Source organism: Gobius niger (assembly GCF_951799975.1).
Source record: "Gobius niger genome assembly, chromosome: 11".
Classification (NCBI taxonomy): domain Eukaryota; kingdom Metazoa; phylum Chordata; class Actinopteri; order Gobiiformes; family Gobiidae; genus Gobius; species Gobius niger.
In genome coordinates, this window is record NC_136862.1 from 30476523 (window position 1) to 30499736 (window position 23214).

Genomic DNA, 23214 nt, shown 5'->3' on the forward strand with positions numbered 1-23214 from the left:
CGCGGGTTTGTGACGTCACGATTGAAAGATAAACCAACGCGGCGCTGTGTCGTTTTAGTTTTGGCCAGTTTTTGTCCATAAAAGAACACATTTCTCTCTTCTAAAACATGGGACGTGAATCCAGGTATGTTGTTTTTATGACTTAATTTGGTGCTTGACTTATTTGCACGTTTAGTCTTTATTTTGTCTGTTGTTTTAATCAGTGTTGTTAGCATTAGCACGTTACCTAACCAAACATTAGAGTCATTTGTGCTCAAAAGTGTCTTGATCTTTCACACGTGTCGCCAGTGTTTTAATCTTGTTATATTCTATAGCTCAGCATGACCAGTTTCTAATGGAACATAAGTGAGGCACAAAGCCTGTTTAATATAAGTGGGACAGTTTGAAACATGTTGTAAATGCGATAGGATTTGATATTCATATTATCACGTGAGCGTATCTGGACACTTTTACGGTTGTTGTTATGTTTTTTAAGAAGTTGTCTGATTTGTAACCTGATTGTAAACAGTGCATTTTCTCACAATATCAATGTGTGGAGTAGTGTACTGCGCAGATGAAATGGATCTTCATTTTTTTTTGGTTTGCCCCCTGACCACTTCAACTAGTCCTTTCCAAATATTTATAGCTATGTAATGAAATCTGGCTCATTTTTCTTTTCTTTTTGTGCCTAACTAATGCCTATAGATTAGAAATAGGTCAAAATTGTGAAATTATGGCAGAACTGGGTGTAAGTTATGCTTAAACCAGAAGAAGCACCCATCTTTAATGCATCACTAAAGCATAAATAAGATTATCTCTAGTTAAATTTATTAACTTTCCGATGACCCTGAACCCATTTGCCACCAGTGGTAAATGTACCTCAGTTTCAGCTCCACTGATCTATTTAATGATGTAATAGGCCACAACAAAAACCTGTCAAAACTAGTCCTAGAATAGTACTAGGGCTGCAACTAACGATTATTTTGTAATCGATTAGTCTATCGATTATTTTTACGATTAATCGAAGAATCGCTTGGCTGTGAATGTAGGAAAATTGTATTTTTTCTATTTTTTTAAAATCACATATAGCTTAAGTGGCGCTGCTTGAAGATGTGTTGATGGAGTAAACTAAAGGGAAATGTTTGTTGGAGGCTTTATTCATGAAATTTACAATGAACAAAATGTACACAGACCCTAACTATATAAACGAAGTAGGATTTCATCAAAAATACTACATTTTTATGTCATTTTTGCACCATTTTAGTCTGTGTGAACCAGAAAACGATGAATCGATTACTAAAATAGTTGTCGACTATTTCAATAATCGATTGGTCGTCGATTAATCGATTAGTCGTTTCAGCCCTAAATAGTACCATGTTGTTGTGTAGTTTTTAAGAGTAAAAGAGTTGCTGTCCTAAATACAAATCTGTCGATGTGTGATTTGTCGGTTTGTGTTATTTCAAGCCCTGTGTTAAATCCATCTGCAACATAGGAAATAAATACATTTCTGAGAGCTGCCTGCTTCAAGGAAACCTTGACAAGCTATTTTAATGTATCAAAAAAAGCAACAAGCTATTTATTCTATGAACACGTGTAGCTATGCAAGTTCTTTTTACTTCACTATATTTAGTTAAATATTCAAAGACTTTGTGTTTTACATGTACACGTACAAAAAGAAATTCCACCTTCAAATGTGACCTATCGGGCGTTTGTAGAAATGTAGGAAGGCTTGGCAGAGGTTCTCGGACAGGGCCCGGGCTATTTAACCTCTTAACCCCCACCTGAACTGAGCACATTTTCTCCAGTTTGGCTTGACCCAAATGTAAACGCTTCTTGAAAACAAGAGTCAAGGTAGCGACAAGAACACAAACGAAAACGTGACAAGAAACGCAACAGTAAAGCCACAAAAAAGTGACACAAGAGCGACAAAACGTGCCAGGAAAGCCGCAAATAATGCAACAAAAAAGCGACTAAAGAGTGTGAAAAAGGTGACAAGCATGGGACAAAAACTCAACAAAAAAGTGACAAAAATTTGGCAAAAGCAACTGAAAAAAAACTATGAAAACATGGACTATGAAAAACACAAACTACGAAAACACAACAAAAATGCGGCAACAAAATCTTAGGTTACGTTTTGTGTTTTGGTGCTCGCAGAGAAAATGAATCCGTATGCGACTTTGCATGAGTCGTTTCGCCAAGACTCATGTGTATATCTTTTACACAGACATTACAGAAAGCGGTCCTCGTCGCGCGGTCGCTCGGGCAGCCGCTCAAAGAGCCGCTCTCCGGACAAGAGGACCAAAAAGGAGGAGCGAGACCGAGGCCGGAGAGAGCGCTCCCGCAGCAGAGAGCGCCGGAGGTCCCGCTCCAGAGACAGGAAACGAGTCAGGTACACGGACGTCCTTTTATTGGCTTCCTTAAACCCTTGTATGTTTCTGAATAATGTAACCTGCATGTTCTTTTATGAATCCATCAATGACAAATGTGTTGTTTCTGCCCAGACGCTCCAGGAGCAGAGAGCGGCGCAGGTCCAGGAGTCGAGAGCGAAGGAGCAGGAGGTCCAGGTCCGGCAGCAAGAGCAGAAAAGCCGACGAGAAGTGAGACCTCAATAAACAACGGCCATTTGTTTAGCTCGTATATAAGTGAATACACACTCTTTACACGGATACTTCGATTGTCTAATTCATCAGATCGAGGAGTAAGGAGAAAGAAAACCTTGATTCTGCGCCCGAAAAGAAAAAGATCAAAGAAGAGAAAGAAGATGAAAAAGTTGTGGATGTAAGTTTAACGATTTCGCGAACGGGGTTTGTTTCAGTCAAAGAAGGTAAATAGTTAACATGTTTGTCTGACTCCTCCTTCCGCTTTTGTGTCCCTGCAGCAGGACTTTGACCAGAACAAGCTGGAGGAGGAGATGAGGAAGAGGAAAGAGCGCGTGGAGAAGTGGAGGGAGGAGCAGAGGAAGAAGGCCATCGAAAACATCGGGGAAATCAAGAAGGAGCTGGAGGAGATGAAACAGGGCAAGAAGTGGAGTCTGGAGGACGACGACGGTGAGTGAAGGACAACTTTTTCTAGCGTTCCAGACTATTCCGCGTTTTTGTACATTTTTTTATATACGCTGTGCTCCAGATGACGATGACGACAATTCGGCCCCGATGGAGGAAGACGAGGATGCGGAGAGTGAAGCAAAGGACGATAAGGACAAGGACCCGACAGAGGAGTCTAAGGACGGAGGCGACAAGGACACGGAGGCGGTGATGGAGGAAGAGACGCAGGACGACGACATCGACCCCCTCGACGCTTACATGGAGGAGGTCAAGCAAGAGGTCAAGAAGTTCAACATGGGAGGAGTCAATGACAAGGTAACTAAAGCTACAGGCAGGCACACTGAGGGCCGTCATTTTCGGACTACTTTTTCCCCATGCTTTATACTTTGAGGCTTATACAACTGTGTGGCTAATTAATAGATTTTTATGGTCATGCTGAATATTGTGTTGTGACTCGTGTTATCAATAACAATGCCCCTGGGTCCAAAAGCACTCGGTTATTTCTGATTAAAGAATCCCAACATGAGAAAGACGCAATAACAGCTCTGATCAAACATTAAGTTGTGGAACCGCTGGAGACTCTTCCTGTTCATTTCTGATGTACCCCACTCACCTGGGACAGGTGAAAACCATATCACTGTCTTCTGTTCATGTTGACTGCACACGGGGCGGGGCCACGCTGTAACGTGGCTTTAGGTGCAAAATAAATACGTTACATCATCTCACTGCTGAAACACGCGGGTTTAAAATACATTCTAATTCTAAACGTATAAGTTCTTAACACACTTCTTTTAAACGTAAATGTACCTGTTGGCCGTCGTTCTCTTGAAATATTTGACGCTGCATAAAGAGAATTATTTCCAGTATTTCCAGTGACTGATGGCACGTTCAGCTGTGCTTGGAACAGAGTGAGGCTTATATATGTACACGTTTATCCTCTTCTTCCAATGACAGTTTGACAGAGCCTCATATAATTTAAATTTACGGCCAAAGGAACAGCTCTGACTCTTTGTTCATGTGGGAGGAGCTCCATAAAGGCGAGGACCTTGATTAAATATTGTTATAATAAATATTATAAATGCAAAGTTGAGTAAATTAGTCTTGAATTTATCTAAAGGAGTAATTTCGTTGCACAAACCGGAATTAGTTCAGCCTGAGGTTGGCTGCTCCAAAGTGCGACAGGAGCCGCTCTGAGACCACCTGTTTCAGCCACTTACAGGGCGGCCTGAAGTGCTGCGGTTTGATTCACGCTGGCTCAAAACCACCACGCTCGGGTCGTTCGGCCCTTTAGGTCGACCGAACGAAAGCCAGTGTGAAAACGTCCTAAAACTCCTGAATTATTTTTATTTATAGAATTTCTATTTTCAGCAGAAGGGAGCAATGATGGTGACCAAGGTGGTGACTGTGGTAAAAACAAAGAAAGGCCCAACTGTTCACAAGAAAAAGGGAGAACTGATGGAGAACGACCAGGATGCCATGGAGGTGAGCAGTCCCTGTAACGTCAGAAAAACAATTATTGAAACATAATGTTTTGACATCATTTGAAACCTATTAATGTTAATATTTGCCAGTATTCATCAGAAGAGGAGGAAGTTGACTTGGCGACAGCGCTCACTGGATTTCAGACCAAACAGAGGAAGGTTCTGGAGCCAGTGGACCACGGAAAAATCGAGTATGAATCGTATCGGAAGAACTTCTACGTGGAGGTGCCTGAACTCGCCAAGATGAGTGTGGAAGGTTTGTACAGTAGATTGATCGATAAGGCTGCAGAGATCTAACCGTACAGTAAATAGCTAAAGAATATTTGTATCCTGTTCCATACAGACGTGACTGCTTATCGAGCTGAGCTGGAAGGAATCATAGTGAAGGGAAAAGGCTGCCCCAAACCCATCAGGACCTGGGTCCAGTGCGGGGTCTCCATGAAGATCCTCAGCTCGCTCAAGAAGTGAGTCACTGAAAACAGAAAATGTCCAAATGTTTTCCCTGATCATTATTTGGAAGTGATCGGATTCACAAATCTGCCACATTCATCTTATGGGTCAAAGCCCTTTCATCTGACCAACATCAAACACATCATTTTGATTAGGGTCACTGCTTTTGGACACTTTCATGTGTCATTTGACCTTGGTTCATTTGTGACAGTTTTTGTTCCCGATTTTAATCATAAACCAAGACTGAAGTTCAGCATTTAGCCTAATAAAACATTGGTTGCAGAACTACATAAAAGTTGAAACACATGAGAAATACTATTGTGAAACCTAATTGTGTTTGAAGTTTTAAATTCAAGTTTTCTCTTTTGTCTCCAGGCAAAGTTATGAGAAGCCCACTCCAATCCAGGCCCAGGCGATTCCGGCCATAATGACGGGTCGCGACCTCATCGGCATCGCCAAAACCGGCAGCGGCAAAACCATCGCCTTCCTCCTGCCCATGTTCAGGCACATCATGGACCAGCGCCCCCTGGAGGAGTCTGAGGGGCCCATCTGTAAGCACCTCTTTGGTTCTACTACACAAAACACATACGGGTGAAACTCGGAAAATTTGAATATCGGGCAAAAGTTCGTTTAATTCTTTAATTGAACTTAAAATGTGAAACTAATAAATGTATATAAATGCAATAAATATCATTTTGCTTAAGAGATAAGATAAGATAGATAAGATGGTTCTTTATCTATCTTATCTTATCTTAGCTCACTGTCCATTTTCAAAATATTCATTTTCAAAATATTCAAATTTTATGAGATTTTTAATTTGGAGTTTTTACAAGCTGAGCTATAATAATCAAAATCATAACAAATAAAGACTATACATCTCACTTTGCATGTATTGAGTCTATCATATGTTAGTTCCACAGTTAAAGACAAATGAAAGCACATTTTAACGATTACATTTTTTCGGGTTCCTGTACATAACAGTTGTTGTTTTTGACCTACACTGCCAAGTCTAACAGATTTGTCCCTCTTTGTAGCTGTGATCATGACCCCGACTCGAGAGCTGGCACTGCAGATCACTAAAGAGTGCAAGAAGTTCTCCAAATCTCTGGGGCTCCGAGTGGTGTGTGTGTACGGAGGCACCGGCATCAGTGAACAGGTACTAAACTTTGAAATGCAGAGGACAAAACGCGTGGCTCAATTGAAGATCCTGAATTTGATTCTCGAACTGCACAGAAAGTTCTCCCCATGAGTGTAAGATTTTGGGATAATAACTCATATTTAGAATGTGATTATGTGTGCACCATGAGGTTGAGGGGACACACCTCAAACTTGAAGAGGTTTGAGGTGTGTGTACGTGCCGTCATGGGTGCAGACAGTGAACAGAAGGGGGTTCAGCACACACCCTTGGGGGACTCCCCTAAATGGTAGTAAGTCCATTGCACCCATTCAAATTGCAATGTTCATTCAGTTGTGATTATTCTTGAGTCCTGGTATAAATCACTCCTCATATTATTTTAAACCTGTTGAGAGGGACGCCCAGTATAATGGGTGTTTGTCTGACAGATTGCCGAGCTGAAGAGAGGAGCAGAGATCATTGTGTGCACTCCAGGTCGAATGATCGACATGCTCGGGGCTAACAGCGGTGAGTCCCTTCCCCGCCTCCCCTGCCCTCATGTGCACATGGATGTATTTAATTTCAAACAAACTGCATGCATGTTATTTTGAATAGAGCACCTTCATTGAGTGAGTACCTCTTACTAAACTGTGGCATTATTTGACAAAGCGACAGAAGTGTTTGAAGACGGAGGTGGAGACAGGTAGGTCCGACAGAGCTGCCCTCGTCTGCAGACCACAACTACTGCCAAAGATATATATGTACATATATACAGTATATACAAACGCTCTTTTGTTTGTTGTAGTAATTAAGGTTTAATTATTCAAATATCTATTGCAAGTTTGTTGAAGAAGTAAAATTTAAACTTTGAGCTCTGGTTTGTAAAGTAAAGCCCTATCAGGGCTCCAGACTAACATTTTGGGATGGTTGCACCGGTGAATGCTGAAGTCTTTCATTTAGGTGCATCAAAGCATAATGTGAGTGCACCACTTTAAAAATGCCCTAAATATCATTCAAACAGGGCTCAATGCCACACTTCAACAGTACATTACCATGAAGGCTGTTTGCTATTTTATATCGTGGTCTATTTTACAGTTTACAGCGTACACCTACAACATTCAAAACAATATTATATCAACTACTCTTTTATGGGCAGTCTTTTATGACGAGGAAAGGAATCAGTGGTTCCACCGGTGCAACCAATGCAAATGTTTAGTGCATGTGCACCCAAACTGCTCTGACTCTGGAGCCCTGTCTCTCGAAGGATAGACCTGCTGTTGAGCAATTCACTAAGTCCAACTCTGTGATAGGGCTGCAACTGACATTTATTAATCCATTCATTTAAATAATGTCATTATTTAAATGGTGACTGAAAAGCATCTTTTTGGAGAGATCTTACCATGACCACCACCATAGAGAAATATGATTTGTTGGTAATTGGGACATTTTAAACTGCTGAAGCTTTAAATTACGGCTTTTGAGAACAAAAAATATTTTGAACATTCAATGATGCTTTTAGGCCGATTCCAGCTTGTCTTTAATATCAGTGGTCAAATCTAATGAGAGAATCTGATAAGTTGTTGCAGCCCTATCGTTTATTCCATCGTTAGCTGGTTAGTTAAAGGGCACTGTTAGTCAGGGCAGGGTGTTGTTCCTTCCACACATGCGAGGTAATCTGTAATATGTTTCCCTTGTAGGTTTTGGAGGCTTAGTGCTTGATGTGGCTCCATCTTTGTTTTGTTTGAGGCTGTATTTTTCAGGGCCCCTCTTTCCCCTGAGATGGTACGCACGACTTAAGACCCGCATCGAAAACGTAACATGGAACTAGAACAAGCTGTGGCCACTTACATAGAGCTTTCAATGCAGTAGTAATGATATAATGACTCCATGTGTTAATGGTAGTTTGGTAAAAGTGTTTTGAACAAGGCAGGATGTGATTTAAGATTAATGTTTTGAGAGCTAATGTCTGTCCTGTGCTGCTGTTGTTGGGTGGTAGGTCGCGTCACGAACCTCCGCAGAGTCACCTATGTTGTGTTGGATGAAGCTGACAGGATGTTCGACATGGGGTTTGAACCTCAGGTGAGCTCAACTTACATGCAGGAAGTAGTTTTGTTTCAAAAAACTAATATTGTTTTTTTAAATGGAACGACACTAAAATATCAACCTCAATTTTGATCATAAGAAACATATTCATTGTACCAATTCCAATACCACGAAAATTAAAGTGCGCTGAATTCATAGGAGACCATCTCTAAGGTTGTCAAGATAAATCTAATGTCAACTTGTTCAATAAATGACAGATAAACCAAACATGTTTCATTGTTTGTTGTCAGACATTTTAAGATGACGTACTTTTCGATCAAAGCTCATTTTGAAGGTTTAGAGTTAGTTTCTGTGGCATTAAAAGATCTTCAGTAAACACCTGTATTGCAACATTTCCCTGGCTCAATATAAGGAACTTCAGATTTTGCTTTTGTGTCTGCACGTACAGGTGATGCGCATCGTGGATAACGTGCGTCCGGACCGGCAGACCGTCATGTTCTCGGCCACGTTTCCAAGAGCCATGGAGGCTTTGGCCCGACGGATCCTGGCCAAACCTATCGAGGTGCAAGTGGGAGGCAGGAGCGTGGTTTGCTCCGACGTCGAGCAGCACGTGGTAATTTTATACACATTTGTGATACATTATCAGGGAGCATTTTTATTGGGGTATTTTATAATATTTTTTGGGTCTAAAACAATATTGAAAACTGCTCATCTTTATCTTTAATGGGTTACCAGGTCCTAAAGCATAAGAACTATTGACAATAAGCTTATTTTTGTAACAGTTGGTGATCGAGGAGGATAAGAAGTTCCTGAAGTTGTTGGAGATTTTGGGTCATTATCAGGAGAAGGGCTCGGTCATCATCTTCGTGGACAAACAGGAACATGCTGATGCACTGCTCAAAGATCTGATGAAGGCCTCGTACCCCTGTCTGTCTCTACACGGAGGTGCTTTACACTCAGCATTCAACATATTGAACATGAATTGGATCCAGTTTGTTACATGAATGTCTTGTGTTCCAGGCATTGACCAGTACGACAGAGACAGCATCATTAATGACTTTAAGACAGGCGTGTGTCGCCTGATGGTCGCCACGTCAGTCGCGGCGCGGGGCCTCGACGTCAAGCAGCTCATTCTGGTCGTCAACTACAACTGCCCCAACCACTACGAGGACTACGTTCACCGTGCGGGACGCACGGGACGAGCAGGGAACAAGGTCAGGCCTGAATGAGGAGTGTTACACATCTGTATTTACATGTAATGATCAGAGGCGGCGACACGTTTAATCAATTAAGAGTAATATTACTTTGAATCAGTGACTTTAGAATGAGGAAACAATATTGCTTTAGCACCGATTCAAACCTTTATTGAAATTTCTCAGACAACGACCCGACAACCATGCTTCAGTTTAGAGCTGCAGGCTTCTCTTCTCCTCAGGCTACAAAGAGAGAGTCCTTCTTACAAGGCTTGCATGATCATTTTTGGCAAATATCGGCCTTTTTGACGGCATCAGCAGTAAGCCCATAATTAATTTTCTCAATAATTCTAAGCTCAAAGTGCATTGAATCTGTGGCTCCAGCGCCGCTGTCTTTCTCTTGGCAGTGCCGCCCTGCTCCTCCTGCAGCCCGGAGCTGCTGCAGATTCATGACTGCAGAGTTACAACAGCAGATACGCTCTTCCCGAGCCACTTCCCCTCTGTTGTAGCTGGTGGAACAGAGTTCACTACTCCACCTACTGATGAAAACATTTCAAAAAGACATTGCTTAAGGCAGCTTTAAAGTCACTTCAGCATTTTCACCGCAACAAAATGTGGAAAAGACGAGGAAAGTGTACAGCTCACACTCGAACAGAGCAGGTCCTAATCTGATGATTTTTGTATTTCGGAGAAAAGAAAGACCGATAGCCCTGTGGCTACGAAGGAATTATCTATTTGAAAAGAAAGTTTAAAAAAAGTGTGTGTGAAGACGACTTCTTGCCAACATGTCGAGTGTGTTTCATACAGATGAGTTGAGATTCTGGAGCCATCAGCGAATTTGATGAAATGTCATAATTAACCTTTAGCATCAAAGCTGAAACAGCCGCAGTTCTAAACACAGAAGTCTCCTCCAGTGAAGTGTTTACATCCTGAGGAAAGTTCTTGATATGTTGTGATTACTCAACAGTCGGGTCGAAGGAACTTAAGTCCTCTTCACTTTAAAGGGATTTTGCTGATTCTAACCTTTAGTTGTTGGTGTTTTGTTTTCAGGTCTTAAGTGTTCAGTAATGACGTGACTGTAATGTGTGAGTGATGTATCATGCTCTGTACAAGCCGTAATGGGAGGTTGTTAAAAAAAAGAATGTATTTAGACTTCGTTATAACCTGCATCCCGTCTTGTTGAACGCAGGGTTATGCGTACACGTTCATCACGGAGGATCAGGTGCGTTACGCTGGAGACATCATCAAGGCTTTGGAGCTGTCGGGCTCCTCAGTCCCTCCTGAACTGGAGCAGCTCTGGGCCTCCTTCAAGGACCAGCAGAAGGCCGTAAGTCCCACAGTCCCACATATGTCTGACACACTGTTGTTACTGTTTACGTGACAACTTTCTGATATTCAAAATGCTGGTGATTTGGTTAGTGTCTGTGTGAAATGTTTCTGAACCACTGGGCCAGAGTTCTACCTCAGAAAACATTCGACATCTACCAACAGAGTTCACCGACCTGTGACATCTGAGAACGAGAAACGCCTTTGGAGAGAAATACTTTCAATGCACAGACAACAGCTCAGCAACGCCTCGTGACCATGTGTGGCACAACACGGAGTATCCGGACTTATAAAACCTTCCGTGCGCAGCTCTCCACGCAATCTAGATCTCACTTGCTGAGGGAATCTGCGCACGTGAACCATGTCACGCCCTCCTCAACATAAGGAGACAATGAGTGGGTTTAACCAAGACACGAGGGACACAGAGGGAGGGGGGACGCTCTGCAGCAGCAGCACGCACACTTATAATGAAAACTAAATAAGAAATCACAGACTATGATGAACAATCAAATTACTCGTTCTTCTTAATGAAATATACATTTAGGCAAGATGTTTGGAATAGATCAAGTTCAGTAAGTCTTTTTTAATTTTCCTTCTCGCTGATTTGACATTGTTGATTTGAGCTTAAGGGAAAATGAGAGGAAGATAAAAGACAGACATGTAGAACCGACACCCACGAGGAGGAGATCAGTGTGCACAGTCCAGGCCGACAGCGCATTACTATGTGCAGTTTACATGAGGACTTTCTGCTTGTGTCCAGTCATTCATTCATAAATCCAGACGCACTTTCATCAGGGATTCGTCTCTAAGGCAGGGTCGGAGCTGCCGTGGAAATGAGCAAAGATCCAAGCCGAGTAGGAGTTTTATAAATCTCGCGTGTGGCGCAGAGGGCGGGTTACACCATACGTACTAGGGCGTGAGCAAGCTTTATAAATGAGGACCCTGGTGGACATTCCTACAGTCATTATACCAAGTGCACACTCCCTCGAAACCTGCGACATCTGTGGCTTTGTGTAAAACCGAACTTTTCAGAGTGCCCTTTTATTGTAGACAACTTAAGGCACCTGTGCAATATTCATGTAGTCTAATCCGGATCTTGGTTTGCCACAACTGTGAGGGGACGGATTATCTCGACACAGATTTCAGAACAATATTTGAGAGAAATGGGTCTATTATGTTTATAGAAAATGTTCCACGTCGTTGAGTTTACACATGAAAAGTGGGAGAAAAACAAAAGTGTTCCATTAATATTTTTATTCAGTGTATTTTGTTAGAAGAAAAAGTACAATAATTTCATAGATAGCACACAAAAAATATATAATAATAATAATAGATTAAAGAAATGTTTATCTATTGTTAAAATTCTTCTTCTCATGCAGTCTGTGTCTGTGTCTCACACAGGAGGGAAAGTCCATCAAAAGCAGCAGTGGTTTTTCAGGTAAAGGCTTTAAGTTTGACGAGACGGAACACGCTCTGGCCAACGAGAGGAAGAAACTGCAGAAGGCTGCGCTCGGACTGCAGGACTCGGACGATGAGGACGGGGCGCTGGATGTGAGTGTTTCGTAATGTATTATGATGTTCTCTCAAACCGGTCTTTCTTATTACATACTACCTAAACACTAACAGCATTATACCAACTCAAATTTGGACCAGATCATTTCATATTATTATTATCATTTCACATTTTTGAATTAAGCTCAATAACATGGATATAAGATACATGACTAGAAAATGTGTTCGTAGAAATCGTTTTTTCCGATCGCTCTCAGTAACTCGGCCTCTCCCTTGTGCTCAGATCGAGGAGCAGATCGAGAGCATGTTCAACTCGAAGAAGCGCGTGAAGGACTTGGCTCCAGGGACGGCCATCCCGGGAGCAGGGGTCGTGTCCTCCTCATCCTCCTCCGGGGGGGGCACAGGGGGGGCGCCAACGTCCGCCGGGAACATCCAGAAACTGGAGATGGCCAAACGGCTGGCTCTTAAGATCAACGCACAGAAGAACCTGGGGGCTGAGGCTCAGGTGAGGACTTGAGAATGGGATTCACGTTTTAATTTGATTTCTTTTTTCTTGTGTTTTTAACCTCTTAACTCCCGCCTGAACCGAGAGGATCTTTTTCCTCACGTCATCAGATATTTTTTTTTGTTGGGTGTTCAACTCATTTTTGTAACTTTTTTGTCATTTTTTGGTCACATTTTTGGTCATTTTTTATCACATTTTTTGTAATTTTTTTGTAATGTTTTTTATTTTATTTTTTTGTCAAATTCAAATTTTTGTCATTTTTTTGTCATTTTTTGTCACTTAATTTTTTGTTTTGGCAATTTTTTATCAAATTTTTGTCATATTTTTTGTCATTTTTTGTCACTTTTTTCCTGGAATTTTTATCAAATTTCTGTCATTTTTTGGTCACATTTTGGTCATTTTTTCGTCTTTTTTTATCACTTTTTTGTAATTTTTTTGGGTCATTATTTTGTCATTTTTTGTCAATTTTTGTAATTTTTTTGTCACATTTTTATCACATTTTTGTCATTTTTTGGTCACATTTTTTTCATTTATTCGTAATTTTTTTTCACATTTTTGTCTTTTTTTCATCATTTTTTATCACATTTTCGGTCATTTTTTTTGGTCATTTTATTTTTTCATTTTTTGTCACATTTTTTTCATTTTTTGGTCAAATTTTTATCATATTTTTGTCATTTTTTTGTTACATTTTTGTCATTTTTTTTTTTGAAAATGTGCTCTGTTCAGGTGGGAGTTAAGGAGTTAATTATCAATTTAAGTATGAATATTTCTTTTAATCTAATACTTCATGTCTTAGTATGAAGTTAATAGAAATAATAATAGTTTAATCCAAAATGTGTGTGCCTTTAAAGGGGCTAGATGCAAGTTAGCCATGTTATACTCACTACTGCCACCATTGGGTCACAAAAAGGTCAAATACACATAAATATCAACTTTATTCTCACAGCTTTTTTTTTCTTGCATAAATAGTTGCTTAATGCACCTTTAACCTCTTACACCCGCCTGAACCAAGTTACTCCAGTTTGGCTTTACCCAAATCTAAAAGCTTCTCGACTGGAGAGCAACAGTGTCATTTCATTTGAAAGCTAAGACTAACAAAAGTTTTTGTTGTTTTGTTACTTTTTTGTCACTTTTTTGGTGAGTTTTTTTATGCTTTTTTGTCTTTTTTTTGCCTCGTTTCCGTTGCTAGTTTTGATGCTTTTATTTTGAAGCTATTAGATTTGGGTAAAGCCAAACTGGAGAAAATGTGCTCGGTTCAGGCAGAGGGTAAGAGGTTAAGTCATTTCTACAGCAAACGCTTCAGTACTTTCACTTAACCCCTTAACTCCCACCTGAACCGAGCACATTTTCTCCAGTTTGGCTTTACCCCAATCCAAAAGCTTCTGGAAAAAAGGTGAGAAAATAGTGACAGAACTGAGACGAAAACAATGAAGATGTGACAAAAAAGTGAGAAAACGTAGACAAAAAATTTACGAGAATTTGACAAAAAATTGACAAAAAATGACAGAAAGTGACAAAAAAAATTACAAAAAAATGATGAACATGTGACGAAAAAATGACACAAAAATTGACACAATGATGAAAAAATGAACATGTGACAAAAAGTGACAAAAAATTTACTATTTGACATAGAAATTACAAAAAAAGTTACAAAAATTACTTGAAACCCCCCCAAAAAATGATGGGAAAAAAATCTGATGAGGAAAAAGATCCATTTAGATGAGTTTTGTAGATCTTAGCTTTCAAATGAGGCGTTACACTGGCCTACAGGATTTGGGTAAAGCTGAACTGGAGAAAATGCCCTCGGTTCAGGCGGGAGTTAAGAGGTTAAATACAAATTGGACTGAGCACCCTTTACTCGTGCCCTGTTTGAACTGTAGTATCTGTAGTTTTGCTGAAATGAAAGGTCGTGCTTTGACCAACGCCGCTCTGGGCCGTGATTTCCAGGACGTGATGCAGCAGGCCACCAACGCCATCCTTCGCGGAGGCACCATCGTGACTCCCTCCGTCTCAGCCAAGACCATCGCGGAGCAGCTGGCTGAGAAGATCAACGCCAAGCTGAACTACACTCCGGTGGAGAAGCTGGAGGAGGAGAAGCAAGGGGCGGAGCAAACGGAGACGGTGAAGCGATACGAGGAGGAGCTGGAGATCAACGACTTCCCACAGGTGAGGGCGAGGGTCAGCTGCACCACGTTTACCAGGACCTCTCTGACTAACCCTTCAGTACTGCCAACAGGCCACAGTGAGGCGATATTGGCAATACTCTTAGCCAATAGATTTGTGTTCTAAATTCCTGTCCTATGTCGCCCCCCGCAGACGGCTCGGTGGAAGGTCACGTCTAAAGAGGCTCTGCAGAGAATCGGGGAGTACTCTGAGGCAGCCATCACCATCAGAGGAACCTACTTCCCTCCAGGAAAAGAGCCCAAGGAGGGAGAGCGCAAGATCTACCTCGCCATCGAGAGTATGAGCACTATACATAAACACTTTGGGTCCAATGTACATTTTACTGAATGTTACATGTTACAAAGAGTTTATTTGTTTGTTTACTGTCGTTTTCTGGAGTGTCATGGCTTTAACTCAGGGGTCTGAAACATTCAATGTCAAAAGAGACACCATTTCAAACCAAGTTCACTGGAAGTATTTTAGATGCAAGCAACAAAGCATATACATTTATTTATTTATTATTTAGCTAATAAAAGTACAATTTTAGTGTATTTTTTTTTTTAGAAGGAAATATAGAGGAGTGTGGGACTGTCTTTCCCTATGAAAAATGAATAAATAAAAAATTCAGATAATTTGTCTAAAGTGCACCAAAGTAGTGATGCACATTCTGCTCAGTTTCATTTGCCGATTAATTGATAACTTTATGAATTGATTATCGATTAACTGTTAACCACCGGCCGTTGTACAGGACAGTTTATGTCAACAAGGATTTTTTTCCCCCTAGTAATAATCATGATACATTGTTATAAAATTAAAATATTAACCAAAATACAAATAATAGGTTTGTAGCCTTCAACACATTCTAGGCCTATCTGCACCTGCAACATAACGAATAATTGTTAACATACAATGTTACAACAATCGATTAAGCCCATGATAATGATTAATCGATTGACTGATTAATCATGAACATCCCCAACTTAAAGGTTAATGGTTGCCTTTGCCTGCCTTGACCTGTCATACATGATTGTCCAAGTTTAGCATAAGATTTATAATCCCCAAATCATCTGGCTCTTTCCTTTTTATGGAACAATTGATGACTTGAAACAAAAATATAAACATTACAATTACATGTTGTATCATTTCTGCCATTGTGAGTTGATCAACATTAACATAAAAACATACATGAGATAATATTAGATTGGAACATGTTTATTTCATATCTAGAATGGGGCACAGGCTGAAATGAAATGTTTAATTATACATATCTTACACACTCTCAATGGTAATGCGTGTTTATCTGGCAATATCAGTTGTTTCTCTGTTTGTTCTGCATATTTCTACATACAATATTACACTCACTCACTGCAGGCCTAATTTAAAATGCGTTGTATATTTCAGGTGCGAACGAGCTGGCAGTGCAGAAAGCCAAGACCGAAATCACGAGGCTGATCAAAGAGGAGCTCATCAGACTAGTAAGGCTCCGTCACCAAACACATAAGAGCCCGAACAACAACGATCCAACACCAACCGTTTCTCATCCCTTTGTCTCTTTTACAGCAAAACTCGTACCAGCCGACCAGCAAAGGACGCTACAAAGTGCTGTGAAGGAGCAGTTTGTTTGTTGTTTTCTTCCCCCCCAGTGCATCATCTGCATCCCCGTCTTTGGCTTTACAGATATTTCCGTCTATATTTTTATCGAGGTATCGGCCACGTTAAACATTTGAGTTTCCTCTGTGTATTATTACGATTGATTTTTAGTCTCCCAACCTCATGAATACAAACATGTTTTTGTGTCAATAAACCTCATAATTTTATAATAAACTTGCCGTAATGTTTCTGTGAACGTGATTCCGTGTGTTTACGCAGATATCGCCGCCCGTGCGTTCACATTAACTCGCATTTTTAAGTCTGTTGTCCTCTTTGTGGCTGCTTAAATTATTAAGTAGCGTTGCAATGTTTATTATTTATTAGTGCAATAGTAAGGAAGGGGGTGCTGATGGCCAGATACTTCACTTTTGCTTTAATTTTGCAGCGCGAAACGACGGCCAAACGCGACGGTGCGTAAAACAATCTCCTCTGCGCCGTCTTAGTCGTACAGGTTTTAAAGGGATAAAGAATTAGTAAACGGGGGGGCGAAAAAAAAAGGCATACGATCCCGTAGGACCGCAGTGCGCATGCCCAGACCGCTTTCTCCCGTCTTATTAATTTTTAATGGAAAATGGCTGCGTTTCTTATCCAAACCTCTGGAGCCTTCTAACAAACCCGCCTCTCTTGTTACTTTTATTTGTCGCGATCTTTCCGGCCGCCCTCGGTTCCGTCCCGGTGGCGAAGCGCAGCCGCCGCCGCGTGAAAGCGTTAAAGTTTAAAGCAACGGTGGAAGAGGAGAAGGAACGCGTTTGGGAGCCATGGATGGACTCGCAGCCTGAGAGACGAAGGATCATTTTTCTCCTTAACCCTTTCTGCGCCGACTACAGCGAAACAATCGAGGTACAGTAAGGTCAACGCCGAGGCGAGCGGGCGAGGAATGACGGCCGTGTTTTTGGGGGGTTTATTGTCCGGGATTGACAGCGGCCGCTAACCTAGATACGGGTGCCGCTCTGTCGCCAGCCATTCCTGCCTTTTTTTTTTAACCCTTTTTTTTTTTATTCACAGGGCGCTGCGTGGACCATAGGTTGGCCATAGCTTTTGTCGTCTCTCCGCTAAAAAAAAAAATTCTCTAGTTACGGCATTTTTCTCCCGGCTAACGCGCCACTGTTGTTTTTACTGTAGCCTCGGATGATCAAATGAAGTTGAACGCCAGGCGCATCCTCCGTCCTTTTTGTCCGTGTAGACAGTGGCATCATGTGGGCTCGCGCTGCCAGCACAGCACCGCTGGAGCGAGTCAAACACGACCGCACGAATGGGTTGTTTGTCTGTTTTGACAGCGTCGAGTGGGCTTTACTTGAATGTTTGAGTTGATGTGGGAAGAAGTCGCGTTTTCAAAATGTCTAAAACCAAGTAAAGGCGACCAAGTGTGCAGCCTGATAGTAGGAGTGACCGGGCTAACAATAGGAGTTGTGCTTCTCAAATCAAATAGAAAATACATAAAACGAGCTAAAGCAGGTAGTGGCGTTTGTATGGTTAGAACAAAGTGTTGTAGGGTCATTAATCATATTATGAGCCCGAAAGATGTAATAAATAATAAGTATTGTTATAGAAAAATACTATAACCTGTTCACTACTACACTAGCATTACTACCAGTCATATGGGACAGTTCGGATATTTTATAGTAATGTTATATATTTAATTTAAAGGTGCACTACGTAACTTTTTAGGGGGGGGGGGGGGGGGAGACTTGATATTTGTGTGTATTTGACTCAGTGGCGTTATGGGTGCAGCAGGTTGTTATGACACTCCACAATCAATTGTTTTTGTGTTTCGGGTTCGAACCCCTAAAAACAATCGATCCTAGAGCGTCATAGAGGCCACTGTGAGGGAAGGCAAAGGTGCCACGCTGCACCTATAATGCCACTGATGCCACCGGTAAAAAGCGCTGAAATATATATATACATTTTTTTTTGCCTAAAAATTTGCAAATTATTTTATCCTCCTTTAGTGTTTTGCAAACTCAAATACTTAAAGGAACAGGCCACCGTTTTTACATACCGAAATATGTTCTTACCTGAGCTTAGACGAGTTGATGCGTACCGGTCTGGTTTTTTGTGCGTGCCCTCAGTCGTGCAAAACAACCAGAGATGCTGTTAGCATTTGGCCTCTCCCAATGTATTCCTATGGCTCCAAACGGGGGTGAAGTTGGAAGCTACCACGCTTTTCCACAGGCACAAAGACCAGACAGGTACGCATCAACTCGTCTAAGCTCAGGTCAGAACATATCTCAGTATGGAAGAACTGTGTGCCCTCAGTCACGCAAAAGACCAAATATGTTGTTAGTATTCGTCCTCTCCCAGTATATTCCTATAGCTCCAAATGGGGTGAATTTAGACGCAACCACGCTCTTCCACAGGCACAAAGACCAGACAGTTACGTATCAACTCGTCTAAGCTCAGGTAAGAACATATTTCAGTATGTAAAAATGGTGGCCTGTTCCTTTAAAGGGAAAATGCGTGCATCGAAATGATTAAACATTTGTATCAATTTCATGAACTTTCAGGCTATTTTTCTAGCATTTTTGTGAACGTGACCCTGCAAGTTGTGAAATGTGCCTATAAACTTGTCCCTGTAAAGAATTTGGATGCTACAAAGATATTTGGATAGTTTTGAATGAGTTTGGACCACAACTACTATTTTAATTTAGTGGCTTCCCCTTTCATTGTTGGCCATCAAAAAAATCAGGTATAGGCCTAAGTTGTGTGTGGGACTGGTACCGTTAAGTGATACCAGTGTGGTGTTGAGTAAAAAAAAAGATCGAGCGGGTCATCTAATGATCAGAGGTCCTGCAGGTGCACACTGTCGTCGTGTCCTTGGGCAAGACACTTCACCCTCCAGTGTCTTCGTACACAGGTGTATGAATGAGAGCGTGAATGGGTGACCGGTTCCTTGATGTAAAGCGCTTTGGGTGAAAGCATTATAAGTTGAGACTTGCCATTTGCTCCTGGTATCCAAACAATACAAGTATCGAAAGCAGGAGACGCCTGTTGGGTTCAGGGACAGCATTAAAGGAAGTTACTTGGTTGTTTCTGCAAATTAAGGGGAAAATAAGATTCTAATCTAAAAATATACGATTCTACAAATATTTTAGTAAAGGTTTTACGTTCACATATCAGTTTCGTAAACCAAGAATCGTTACAGTGCTGGTGTCGGAGACCAAAACAATGTAACTGTTCCCAACCCTAGTTTTGTGTCATTAGTGTTACATCTGTTTGACTGACAAACAAATGTCCATAACGCAATAAAACATTATGAAAGAGGTTATAAATTTCCCCCAACACATTCCTCCAATTTCCAGTTTTTCAGGGTAAAGGATCCGGGAACTATTTAGGAGGATCCGGCAAAGATTTGATCTGATATAATGCTGTTTAATGAGAGTTTTCCGGCAAATGTTTTGGCCTGATCCCCGAATCCATTACATCAAAGTGTTCCTGAAAATACAAACTTACAAATGAAGCACTGACAGTCAGTGTAGTATTACCTGTCAAAGTGTTCTACGTACTGATGCAAATGGAAGTAACACCAATGACTTGTCAACACTACAGGAAAAAATGGCATTTTATAGTTTTATAGTTTATAGTTGTTTTTTAGCTTTTAGTAATGAAAAGACCTTCTTTATTTTCCCACACAGAGGCTTAAACTCGGCCTCATCAGGCAAGAAAAATAGTTCCTCACATGTTTTTGAAACTGACAGTGGTGCTGATGACACCAGGACACAAAATTGAAGGACAGATGTTTGATCAGATCTAATGCGTTTGTTAATTGTTGTTGTATAATCTGATCCGGGTGCACATTTGGCTGTTCTATCTATGTGCCCGCCCCTCCCACCAAAACGATTGCGACCTCCATATTTGGATTTGGAGTTAAATTCTGCCAGTGAGTAATCCTGTCCCTGTCCAGTCCGGTCTGTGGTCCAGATGTGCGCCCAGGTGTTTGTACGATGTGACCACCTCCATGCACTCACCACCGATCCGAACAGGCAGTGCTGCACTTTCCACCTGCTAAAGCCCTGTGTTCAGCACCATTTAAGTTGTGCTTTGCTCTAAAAATAAACTTTGTACAGTGAGCTTCAGCAACTTTATTGACCTTAAAGGAACAGGCCACCGTTTCTCCATACTGAGATATGTTCTTAACTGAGCTTAGATGAGTTGATTTGTACCTGTCTGGTCTTTGTGCCCGTGGAAGAGCCTGGTCGCTTCCAACTTCACCCCCGTTTGGAGAAATAGGAATATACTGGGAGAGGCCAAATGCGAACAACATCTTTGGTCGTTTTGCGTAACTGAGTGCACGCGTAAAGACCAGACAGGTACGTATCAACTCTAAGCTCAGACAAGAAAATATCTCAGTATGGAGAAACGGTGGCCTGTTAACCCCCACCTGAACAGAGCACATTTTACTCCAGTTCGGCTGTGCCTAAATCTAAAAGCTTTCTTGAACAACAAAAAAAAAAGTCAAAATGGTGACAAAAACTAGAAGAAAAGCGCAACAAAAATGGACCGAACATACAACAAAAATGTGACCCAAAAAAATACAAAAAGCAACAAAAATGTGACAAAAAAAGCAACAAAAAAGCAACAAAAATGTGACAAAAAAATACAAAAAAGCAACAAAAATGTGACAAAAAAAAATACAAAAAAGCAACAAAAATGGACCGAACATACAACAAAAATGTGACAAAAAAAGCAATAAAATGTGACAAAAAAGCAACAAAAATGTGACAAAAAAGCAATAAAAATGTGACAAAAAAGCACACAAAAAACAGAGACCAAAAAAGGGACAAAAAAGACTAAAAAAGCCATGAAAAGCTATAACATGGCAAAAACGTGAGGAAAACGATCAGTTTAGATCAGTTCTGTAGGTCTTAGCTTTCAAATGAGGCTGTAAACTCTCCAATCAAGAATCTTTTAGATTTGAGTAATGCCAAACTGGAGAAAATGTGCTCCCTTCAGGTGGGGGGTGAGAGGTTAAGGTAAAGATATTACTTATCATAAGTATTTACTAGCCTGGCTAACGCCAGACTAAAATCACAAGTGATATTTAGTCTGGGGACACCAATTCATTTTCTCGTAGGAGAGGTGTGGTTTACGATCGTCCATACTCGTTTATTGGGCGATACGAAAAAAAAAAAAAAAGTCTCATGCGTCTGCACGTTGCCACAGCCAATCGTATCATCGTATCCGATGACGTATGACGTTCCCGCTGTAAACTTTTGAGCTAAATTATTTAGAACAAGGTCTAAAGCTTGATCGAAAAATACCATCGTGTCTGCTGCTGTCATGTTGGATCCGTAAATAAACTTTTTTTTTTTAATCCGTAAATAAACTACAAACGTCCGTATATCGAATAGCGAGTCATCGTCTTGCCGTCCCTTCTCGCTCTGTGATTGGTTCCCAAATCCACCGGAGATTTCGGCCATGGTCCCCAGGCTGTTGTGCAGTTCGAAATAATTCGAGCGCATGGAGTTAGCCAGGTTAAGTATTTACTGTATCGTGATAAGTATCGGATCGTCCCAGCCCTAGTTTATCTCTAATGTTTGGGGAAATGTCTGAATAATCCTCCTCTCCGCAGGTAAAGAACATAGAACAGGTGTTTGTTCTCATCATCTCACCTCATTCTGTCCTCCTCAGACAAACATGATGCGCCAGGTGACCACCGCAGACTTCTGCATGAACAGCCGGCCCTCGTGCCTCGCCGAGGACCACCCCGCGGCCCACTTCGAACTGTGCACTCAGGCCAACAAGTTCTACCCCCCTCCTCCGCCCACCTCCCTGCAGATGACCCTGGCTCCCATGGGCCTCCCCACCCAGAGCCCCCACAAGACCATGATGTGCCCCAGACAGGAGCTCCTGCTGCCCGACCCGCTCAACCCGGGCAAGCTCACCGCCATCAAAGCCAGCGACCCCGCGGCGGACGACCCCAAGAAGAAGAGCAAGTCGGCCTCGGGGAAGTCGGGCCGCCGGGGCAGGCCGCTGGGCACCACCAAGCTGGCGGGGTACCGGACGAGCACGGGCCGGCCGCTGGGCACCACCAGAGCGGCGGGCTTCAAGACCAGCCCGGGGCGGCCGCTGGGGACCACGCGGGCGGCCGGGTACAAGGTGAGTCCAGGCAGGCCCCCGGGCAGCATCAAGGGCCTGTCGCGCCTCAACAAACTGTCGGCGTACGGCACCTCCTGCAGCGGGGCGGCCTTCCCCTACCCCCTGTCCCACCACAAGGAGCTGCTGTGCGAGGTCCCGCCCCACAAAGATCTACTCTGCGACGTGCCGCAGCATAAAGAGCTCCTGTGCGACATCCCGCCCCATAAGGAATTACTCTGCGACGTGCCCCCCCACAAAGACGTCCTGTGCGAATCGTCCTGTAAAGAGAAGCCGCCCGTCGAGTGATGCACGGGGGACAATGGGGACTTTTTACAGACAAAAAAAACAAACATTTGGACATTTTCTTAAAGTGTTGTCGTGTGTATGCCTGCACCCGTATACTGCATACTGTTTATTTACAATGCTACTGATGATGTACAGCATTCAAGCACCGTCCCGGACAGTGACAATGATGGACCAGAGAGTGTGAGCCTCATCCAGCGACCTGACCCCGCCTTGTTGTGCCTCACTGATTGTTCTGAGTCAGGGACCTCGGTCAGGGTTTGGAAAGATCACTGTGAAAGGACCAGGCAGAGGCTTTGCCCGTGGGTCCAAGGTGAGGAAATAAGTGGACAGTTGCCATAGTAATGAGAAAAAATAATCAAGTTTAGCTTTTGAG

At 42.0% G+C, this 23214-nt stretch overlaps 2 protein-coding genes across 3 annotated transcripts; both read left to right on the plus strand.

The window, feature by feature from the left end:
- On the plus strand, positions 1 to 16598 carry ddx46 (DEAD (Asp-Glu-Ala-Asp) box polypeptide 46). Of its 2 annotated transcripts, none has more exons than XM_079566316.1 (23): positions 1 to 124; positions 2204 to 2368; positions 2481 to 2576; positions 2670 to 2757; positions 2858 to 3026; positions 3106 to 3338; positions 4395 to 4505; positions 4595 to 4760; positions 4848 to 4968; positions 5330 to 5505; positions 5989 to 6110; positions 6518 to 6596; positions 8065 to 8147; positions 8560 to 8724; positions 8894 to 9056; positions 9132 to 9325; positions 10494 to 10631; positions 12032 to 12181; positions 12426 to 12647; positions 14595 to 14813; positions 14964 to 15108; positions 16212 to 16285; positions 16371 to 16598. In XM_079566316.1, the coding sequence occupies exons 1-23, from the start codon at positions 108 to 110 to the stop codon at positions 16416 to 16418; spliced, it is 3144 nt and encodes a 1047-aa protein (XP_079422442.1). In that variant the 5' UTR covers positions 1 to 107; the 3' UTR covers positions 16419 to 16598. The 2 variants fall into 2 exon arrangements, with proteins under 2 accessions (XP_079422442.1, XP_079422441.1); XM_079566315.1 differs by having other exon boundaries at positions 4392 to 4505; positions 16371 to 16597.
- A 576-nt stretch (positions 16599 to 17174) lies between these two features.
- On the plus strand, positions 17175 to 23214 carry cUnh5orf24 (chromosome Un C5orf24 homolog). The gene is made up of 2 exons (XM_079566372.1): positions 17175 to 17300; positions 22089 to 23214. The coding sequence occupies exons 1-2, from the start codon at positions 17223 to 17225 to the stop codon at positions 22839 to 22841; spliced, it is 831 nt and encodes a 276-aa protein (XP_079422498.1). The 5' UTR covers positions 17175 to 17222; the 3' UTR covers positions 22842 to 23214.

Bases quoted from the DNA above. Each gene is read 5' to 3' on its own strand.
- ddx46 (XM_079566315.1), top strand. The intron at 6,597-8,064 runs GTGAGTCCCTTC...GTTGGGTGGTAG, and splicing joins CATGCTCGGGGCTAACAGCG to GTCGCGTCACGAACCTCCGC. The intron at 15,109-16,211 runs GTATGAGCACTA...TGTATATTTCAG, and splicing joins GATCTACCTCGCCATCGAGA to GTGCGAACGAGCTGGCAGTG.
- cUnh5orf24 (XM_079566372.1), top strand. From the start codon at position 17,223: ATGGACTCGCAGCCTGAGAGACGAAGGATCATTTTTCTCCTTAACCCT. The intron at 17,301-22,088 runs GTACAGTAAGGT...TGTCCTCCTCAG, and splicing joins ACTACAGCGAAACAATCGAG to ACAAACATGATGCGCCAGGT.